Below are 9,545 nucleotides of genomic sequence, written 5' to 3' on the forward strand. Positions count from 1 at the left end.
TGAGGAGGCTATCAACTCTCAAGACAGTGTTAAATGGCAGCAAGCCATGGACGAAGAAATGGCATCTCTTGCTGCAAATAGAACTTGGGAACTTGTTCCCAGACCAAATGATCAAAAATTAATATAATGTAAGTGGTTGTACAAATTAAAAGAGGGTATGTCACCCTCTGAACCAATTAAATACAAGGCAAGGTTAGTTGCAAAGGGTTTTACCCAAAGAGAGGGAATAGATTATAATGAAATATTTTCCCCAGTTGTCAAGTTTAAAACTATCCATTTAATGCTAGTTGTTACTGTTCATTTTGATTTAGAACTTGAACAACTAGATGTTAAGACTGCCTTCCTGCATGGTGACTTGAAAAAACAAATATATATGGTATAGCCTGTTGGATATACTGACTCAATTAAACCTCAGCATGTTTGTTTATTAAAGAAATCATTGTATGGCCTAAAACAATCACCTAGACAATGGTATAAGAAATTTGACCATTTTGTTTCTAAAATTGGTTTTATTAGGAGTCAGTATGATAATTGCTTCTATTTTACCCTTTCTGGTATTCCTATTTATTTGCTGTTATATGTAGATGATATTCTGTTAATTAGCAAATCCAAGTCCAAAATCAGTGAATTAAAATCTATTTTAAATATGAAATTTGACATGAAAGACTTAGGACATGCTAAGAAAATCCTAGGAATGAAAATAGAAAGAAATAGAAGCAATTTCAGTTTAAAAATACAGCAACATGATTACTTATTAAAAGTTGTGCAAAGATTTGGCATGAATAATTGTAAATCTATATCGGTTCCTTTAGTTGGTCATTTCTTGCTTTCAAAAGCTCAGTGTTCCACTTCAAATTCTAAAATATTAAGATGGAAAATGTACCTTATGCAAATGCCATAGGAACCATTATGTATTCTATGATTAGTACCAAGCCTGACCTTGCTTATTCAATTTCCTTGCTAAGTAGATACATGTCAAACCCTGGGAAACCTCATTGGGATGCCTTGAAATACTTGTTTAGATATATAAATGGTTTTGTTGACATTGGTCTGTGTTATAAAAGAAGATATGACAATCTTGATCTTGTGGGATATGTAGATTCAGATTTTGCAGGTGATAAGGACTCTAGGAAATCCACTACATCTTACTTCTTTACATTGGGAGGTAACTGCATCAGCTGGAAGTCACAATTGTAGCCTCTGGTTGCATTGTCTTCCACTGAGGCAGAATACGTGGTAATCACTGATGCCTTTAAAGAAGCCATATGGCTTCAAGGCCTCTGAGGGAAATCAATTTGTTTCAAAGCAAAGTGGTGGTGTTCTCGGATAGTTAAAGTGCTATCCACCTCTGTAAAATTCTGGTATATCATGAGAGGTCTAAGCACATTGAGGTAAAGTTTCACTTTTTTCGAGAATTGGTAACAAATAGAACTGTGATGATTAAAAAGGTTTCTACTGAGGAAAATCTAGCTAATATGGGAACCAAGATTTTGACCACAGCCAAGTTCAAGCTTTGCTTGAGTTTGCTGCACATTGATGTTGGTTGATCCTTCAACTGATTAGAGCGATGATGGTAAGAAATTGAAGCATGCTGCACTATTTTTCTGAGTACTGGGTTCATTCTCCTCTTGATGCTTCAAGGTGGAGATTGTTGTGGGTGAAGCATCAAAACGCTGTCGTATTAATTGGAGGAAAATTTTGGCAACCTCAGCAGTCCACGTGGACGGCTGATGGAAGGCCACATTGCAACCATCAAGGGCCTCATCTCTTTGTCCGGCGCCTCTTGATTGTCCTTGCTCTGCCCAACGTCCTTTTTCTTGTCTTTATTTCCTTTCTGTTAATCGTGCTCTATGATTAATTGATGGCCATCAATGCTGCCTTTATCAGATCCTATCTCAACCGTTCAACTCTCATATAAATGAAACAATGCCTCGGGATGGTAAATCAGACAAAAGAAATCGCAGAAAGAAAAGAGGGAAGAAGGGATATCGATCGGTTGTGGGTTTTGAGTAAGCTTTGTCTTTGATTTGTATAGCTTCTTTTCTCGTTGTAATCTTTGGTTCTTAGGTTTGCTTCTAATCTGTATTTGATGATTGTGAGGCTATTTTGTTAGAAGAACCATTGATGTACAGTCTGTTTATTCGGATTTTGTAACCCTACTCGATATAGTCTAGTGAGCTCTTTCTTACCGAGCTCAACCCTACTCGTTGTAGTCTTTCGTCGGTCCAACAGTTTTTTTAAATGTTATATTGAAAATGTAATATAGGAGTGTACACCTAAGAAGGTAGTGAATTGGGTGTTTCAAAGCTTTTTTATTTGATGTAAGTTTTGCACAAAAATTATTTTTTGCTTATTGATAGATTTGAAAATAATGCTTTGAATGTAAAATGGAAGTATTTGAAATGTAAAATGAAAGTATTTAAAAATCTGCTTGTAATTTTTACTTTTAGTGGATTGGGTCTAGGTAGTATGTTTCTTCTTTTCAATTTAAATGAATTTGTATCATGCATTCATAATAACTCATTGTAATCCTTGAGGTAAAACCTTCCATTAAATAATCAGGCAATTCATATTTCCAATTGTTAGTTGACTCTTAAATATCGATTTCATTGTTTTATTTTTCAGGTGGACAGCTGTGTTTTTTTTTTTCTTCCTTTTGAGGGGTTTCTTAGATGAAGGTAGTGTTAAAAGAGAGCCAAACCTATTGATTCAATGTTGAAATTGTTTACCATCTCATATATGCTCACGAGGCATCCAACACTCCTTTTTCTTAGTTAGTAACTGTCTAAATGCGAAAGTGAGTCTACTTACTGTGGGTCTTCATTTGGCAGTGTTTTTATCGAGTTTTTCTCAAGGGAAAATGAAGTCGCACACCCCTCAGACTCTAAAAAATTCTTCTTCATTCTTCAACTATGTGTGGACAGATGGAGAAAAAATTCAAAATGAGCAAGAGATCATTTTAGATTTTATTAAATCAGAGCAAAAACCATACTAGTCTGTCAAAAAGAAGGAATTGGGGCACATGGGAAGCCAAATTCAAAAGAGGACAATGGCTCCAATTTTAAAGAAAAATAACAATTATCGAAACAGCAGGATAGCCTTCCCAACATTAGATAAGACCTGTTGCTACTATGGACCATGATGACAAATTGGAACCAATAACTTCATAAAAATTGTCATAGCCAGAACAACCACAATGTCTAAACCTCCTCTTGTCTCTAATGTCCATTTAAACCCATAAACACCTTACTGTCTTTGTGGGAACACAACTAGTTGAATATAATGGCATCAGTTAAATCCACCATCTCGACATCGCAATCATAAAACTCAATTCTATAGATGTGTTGAACTATGTGAAAATCTTCCACTCGAACTCTATCTTGGAATGCTACAGGCATGAATTTAAATACTAGAGACTTCAAGTTGGAAATGAATTTTAGTCCATCAGGAATCTTCTTCAACTCCTTGCATGAAGTAATCTCTAACTCAGAGAGATTAGGCATGGCTCCCTCCTCTACTCTCCATTCTTCTAAATTATCTATATAGCATAGGGAAAGATATTGGAGATGAGGAAAACCACCAATTGAGCAAAAAACTTCCTTTCCCACAAAAGCATTACGCAAAATGAGCGACCTTAAGTTAGGCAGCATCTTCAAAGTTGGCATAGGATCGTCCTCAAGTTGAGAGTTGATCATGGATAAATTCACAAGATTCACAAGGGATGAAGACGGAAGATATTCTGATAGCTTACCAACAATGGTTCCTCGTATCGTCAAGTCACCAAGTCGATCATATGTGACAAATTTTCGTAGGAGGCTTATTCTTTCGTCCTTACAAGAATCATCAATTTGAACTTCAAACGATGTGAATTGCAGCCGATGCTTGTGATGAAAAAAGTAGTCGTTGATCATTGCTAGGTCATCATCATGTTCTACATTCAAGTATGCCTCAGATAGTGCCCTGAGATTGGATAACTTAAAGAGCCCTTTGGCATCAACCTTATCTGAGGTAAAGTTCACTAATGTTTCCAATTTGCTTAAACTATCTATTCGCAACTTACCTTCTGTGTTTAAAAAGGCAGGATAGGAAGATAAAGATGCATCAATCCTTCCATCTTCCATAACACATTTGGCACTGTAATATTCGAACAAGTTTGCAAGTCAAGTGTTTGCAAATATTTTAGGTTCCCCACTGATGATGGCCACTCGTTGAAATTAGTATTTCTTAATCCCAAGTACCTTAAAAGGATTAGATTTCCTATTTCTTTTGGTAACACTTGTCGATAAACATAAGGACATTGCATATACTCAAGATCTAAAACTCTCAAAATTTTGAAATCCTTGCAAAGATGGATTACTTGCAATTGACTCCCATCACCGAAGAATATGAATTTAATCGTCCTTGTCCCCTGAATCCTCTCTTTTTGTCCAAGACGATTAATATTTGTATCATAATCCAAATAGTTAATGAGTCTATGTATTGCATTACTACCACTACTGCTAGTCAATGATGCATCCATAGAGGAAAAAGAGGGTTGCACTTGCTGATTTGAATGTCTATAATCATTGATCTCAAAAAAATTCTCTTCTTCTGCCTTCGACAAACATAAATCTCGAATGAGATCATGGAGTCGACATTTTGTGAACCTTGTATGTTTTATGGGTGTTGGGTAATCCTCTTCTAGTGTCACTTGAACCATATACCTTTGGGCGAGTTTACTCAAGTAACTTATTGCCACATCCATTTTTGTTTCTTCTCTAGTTTTTTTATGCCCCTTTGACTCTAGTACAAAACCTTCAGATATCCATAATTGACATAATTTCTCTACTTCAATTTCAAAATCCTCTGGATAGTGTCCCAAATAAAGAAAACATGCTTTCAGCTCACAAGGCAATTCGTGATAACTTAAACTTAACACCCATAATATTCTTTCATATTCTTCTTCTCCGTAGAATTTACCTTTATTCATTTGATGTGACTCAACATTTTCATACACCTTTTTCCACTCACTCAAGGTATATTTTGTTGCTAGAAGACCCCCAAGCACAACAATGGCAAGTGGTAAGCCCCCACATTGTGTTACCATTTTCATTCCTAAATCTTTCATCTCTTTATCAATTTGAGAATCTGCAATAGAACAAAAATCAGAATTACTTGTGTACAACAAACTTGATTGTCTTGTTTTGATTTATTTCTCGAATAAACTACTAATTGTCATTTAATTGAGAGCTTTATTGATAACATTATGAAGATTTCTTTTTCTTCAACGGTTACTTTTTAGTAGCCCCTTAATGATACCAAATTGATGACCTTCCATCTATCTTGAACATTTTTTCTTATCGCTCAAGGTATAATGTTTATTATGAAATAGTAAGTTCAATACATAGGTATCTAGTTCCATAAGCAAAATGTTTGAAAGTGTCAAATGAAAATGAATGGCATTTACTCATATGCATAAAAATTTGGTCTTTTTCATTTTTTTTTTTTTTTTTTTTTTTGTTGTTCTGTTTTCCAACTATAATGAGATGAGAGAAGGAGTTCAATGAAACATAAATTACTGAGTCAAGAAGAAAACTAACCCGGATCCTCGGATGATCTTGGAAATGCTTTCTTGCGCAATAACTCCCAGCTATCTTCATCATCAAATAATCGTGGTTCATGAATGAAGACAAATCGATCTATATCTTCAGCCACATTCCTATAGCGGCTAGTAAGCAGTATTTTACTTCTTGTCTTTCCATTTGGGAATCCAGACTGTATGATGTGCCAAACTTTAGTTGACCATACGTCATCAAGAACTACCAAGCATTTTCTATTCTCCTGGATTTTAAATAGTTGCCGAAGCAACTCTTCGCCACTCATGCTCTTAATTTTTTCCGTATTCTCAGGCATTAGGCCGGTTAAGAGTCTTTGCAAGACATCCTTGAATCTCCATTGTTGTGAAATGGTAGTCCATCCAAACCTGTCAAAATGACGCCTAATGGTCTGGTGATGATAAACCTTTCGAGCAAGAGTGGTCTTTCCTAGCCCGCCCATCCCACAAATTGAAACAATTTGACATTGGTTATCATCACGCATCAGTTGTGCTACCAATTTGCTTATATTTTCTTTAAATCCAACAAAATCCTCCTCGATATAGTGGGAATATGTCCGTCGAAGTAAGAATTCTTCGTTGTGCTCAGAATTTGAGCCTTCACTGTCCCTTAAACGATTAACACCGTAAGTATCCAAACTGGTAGTGAGATTAGCGATCTTGACTTTGATCTCACCAATCTCCACTCCGACCTTGTGAAGGTTTATACCTATAGTAAACGCATGTTATGACTCTAATAGAACAAAAACAAAAGACTCAAATGAATAAAGTTGAATGATTTTGAATTACATTCGTTGATGATGCAAACAACCCTTCGCGCCATGTCACACAAGCCTCCGAATCGGCTACTCCTAGACGCAGCTTTGAGGACAAAAGCATCGAGGACGTTCTCTGCTTTGTAAGTGAGCTCTCTGATTTCCCCAATCCAATTACGAACCCTATTGTTTTTGTACTGAATGTTATCGGCATCTCTCAGGAAACTCTGCATTCGTTTGAGCTCTGTTTGAAGATCCTCCACTTGACCTCTCACTCCGAGTAAAAACATAGCTTCTTCATTCAACAGATTACCGATTTTTTCTATGGCGATGGACACAACAACTTCCGCCATTATTGATGGCCGACGAGATCGAGTGCAATTTGATGCTGCCTTGGAAGATTTGGTTGTGCTTCTCTCAAAGTTGAATGATTTATTGAGGCGCTGCCTTTGTCTTTTCTGAATTGTTTTGTGTCCTCAACAGCATGATTTGTGACCCCAATAATTCTATAGGTCATATTAACCCACTAAAAATTAATATTAATATATTAAAATATTTTAAAGGACAAAACTATCTTTCTTTAAACAGCCTTAACATAATTATAGTTAATTAACCAATCGAAGATTAACATAACCACATCAGGGTTCAACCCTTAAGCAACTTATGTTAAGTCTACTTTTTTCAATCCTCATTATAATATTTGGGCATTATCTTTATAATTTGACCTTATACAGGTTCATTTACACATCTTAAGCTTAATTTACTCTTTCTTGAATCTAACCTTTAAAACACATTCAAGCCTAACCAAGTAAAACACTAAATGACGGGTTAATAATCAACCCTACTAATCAATTTTGAGGTGCCACACATGACCCAAACCAAGTGAAACAGGTAGACCATTAGGTAAAAAACCTTGGCATAAATCTGGCAAGAAGCCCCCCAGTCACCACTAGGAGGACATCCCAAATGGGGTATTCAGCAGAAATCACACTTGTCTACTATGATTAGGCATATATATATACTTCTATATATATATATATATCTTGCTGTTCAAAAATTAATTCATGCCTCGATGGTCACAGTGAGTGAAGCATTATTATAGGTTTTAGACCAGTTAATTAACTTGCCAAAACCTTATTGTTTTCCTTTAATGTAGATCTTTGAAGCAAAAGCCAGTGCACTACTGGTTCATTACCTCAAACTTCATCCGTTAGTATTAGTACAAATGGCATTCATCCTCCCAAAAGTAAGCATCCAAATAATGTTAATTCTCAATTTGACTTAGCTAGGCACATGCCTAGCTAGTCGGCTCAAAACTAGAAACAAGAAGAAGAAGAAGAAGACAGAAACTAGAATAATCAATTAACATTGGCCAAGCTCTCTAATTCCCCAAGAAGTAACTTTCTACTTGGTCAAGGACAAAGCATTAACCTTGATTTTATCGATCCATCGATGTATCTGATGAAGCAAACATTAGCACAATAGCATGACGACACACACTTTAACATTATACTCTCCTATTTTTCTTCATCACATCCTATGATAAATGAAAAATATTAAATCTTACTAATACAGGGTGGTATAGTTTTGAGTGGGTAAGTAGATGTGTTGGTGATCAGCAATGGGATTTCCAGTTCTGAGTCCCATGAATTTCAGATTTACCCCATGAATCTTATGTGTTAGTTTTTTCACCGTGCTTCGTTGAATTTTAAAAGATGAAGAGACTAATGACACTTTCATAAAAGTTTAATAAAATATAATTAGAACCCTTAAATGGCACATTAAATTTCTTTTACCTTGTGAATTTTAAACAAAGTCGTCAACCGCATCATGCATAACCTCATGAATAAAGTAAAAAATTAAGTTGATTCCGCCGAACTCCATGAATTGCCCCGATCATCTCAACATAACCCTACTAGAAGATGATGGGATTAAGCATTTTGAATGGTGGGTACTTCTGTAAATGCTTGAAGCCAACTGCTAATTGACATAAGCAAAGGACCTCCATGGATAAAACCAACATAACAGACAATCCTAACCCTAGCCAACTAATTTATAATCCGTTCGGTTGGCTATGACTCTGTCTAATGACAAGGATGTTTCATTAAACAAATACATCGCCTCTAATGACAATGATGTTTTGCTAAACAAATACTTAGTCTAAAATATTTTTAAAATTATAGAAACAGTTCAAAAATAATTTTTTGATGTTTCTTAACATTTTGGTACTGAAAAAGTTTCAAATAAAATCAAAACGACACTCCCGAAATATTTCTGTGTATCATAGGTTTTCGTTTGCCCATTATTTCACTTGTTTACAGAAAAAGTTTGGAAAATATTTCTTCTTTTGTTAATTTATGGAGTACGAAATATGGATGGAAAGCTCATCAAAAAAAATGCCACTTCGTGATTTCTTTAATTTTTAATTTCTTTTTCTGAATAATTGATTTTTTTAGGTAAGGTTTTTAATTGTATCTTAATCGTTTTGTTTTGATAAATTACAAAAAAAAAAAAAAAATACTAAGCTTTTAAGGTTTCTATAATATTTAAAATAAATTTTTAATTTTATTACTTTATAAATAAAATTTAACAGTTTATTACAATTATAAAATGACATTAGAAGTGATTGCTCTTTGTCGTTAAATGATGATTTTAATTAATGTGAATAATGATATGACTTTTAATTTATGAGTTTGAGAATAATCTAAGAGTATTGTGATATATTACTGTAAAACTCCAAGATAAAAGAAATTAATTTTGAAAGTTTTTTAAGAATTTTTAGTCCGAAAAGATTCGGATGATAAGATTTTATAAGTAACTTTGGAGTGATTCGAAAACTAGAGTCTATATAAAAACTGAATTAATAAGTGATCAAATCAATTACATGGAATGTTCCGAAACTTAGACATCTAAAAAAAATGATAAGTGATTGACAAACATTTCGAGATGAGATTTATGACAATGAAAGCAATCAAAACAGAGACAATTTTTGGTATAGTTAAGATTTAGCTTAAAAAATTAAATGATCGTAAGAGACTTTCGGAAAGTCAACGAAACCCTTGAGGGGGTTCAGGTTTAGCATAAGGAATAATCCTGAAGTGATTTTGGGATGAAACAAAGATTTTGTGAGAGCGCAAAGATGAAATTATACTTATCGAGTAATTTTAAATTTTAAGTATTTTAATACATATTAATTC

At 34.5% G+C, this 9,545-nt stretch overlaps 2 protein-coding genes across 2 annotated transcripts in view; both read right to left on the minus strand.

The window, feature by feature from the left end:
- LOC127791105 (putative disease resistance protein At1g50180) overlaps nucleotides 1-6,774 on the minus strand; it is a 30,795-nt gene extending 24,021 nt beyond the window's left edge. The window contains exons 1-3 of the mRNA XM_052320880.1: nucleotides 6,383-6,774; nucleotides 5,580-6,302; nucleotides 4,239-5,127 (exon numbers count right to left, since the gene is read on the minus strand). Of these exons, the coding sequence (XP_052176840.1) occupies nucleotides 4,239-5,127; nucleotides 5,580-6,302; nucleotides 6,383-6,701 (1,931 nt within the window). The 5' untranslated portion in view covers nucleotides 6,702-6,774. The remainder of the gene's footprint in view (nucleotides 1-4,238; nucleotides 5,128-5,579; nucleotides 6,303-6,382) is intronic.
- On the minus strand, nucleotides 2,893-4,225 carry LOC127791107 (probable disease resistance protein RF9). Its single transcript, XM_052320881.1, has one exon. The coding sequence runs from the start codon at nucleotides 4,119-4,121 to the stop codon at nucleotides 3,270-3,272; it is 852 nt and encodes a 283-aa protein (XP_052176841.1). The 5' UTR covers nucleotides 4,122-4,225; the 3' UTR covers nucleotides 2,893-3,269.
- Nucleotides 6,775-9,545: the final 2,771 nt, after the last annotated feature.

The sequence above is a fragment of the Diospyros lotus genome, chromosome 14, assembly GCF_014633365.1.
Source record: "Diospyros lotus cultivar Yz01 chromosome 14, ASM1463336v1, whole genome shotgun sequence".
In the NCBI taxonomy this organism is placed as follows: domain Eukaryota; kingdom Viridiplantae; phylum Streptophyta; class Magnoliopsida; order Ericales; family Ebenaceae; genus Diospyros; species Diospyros lotus.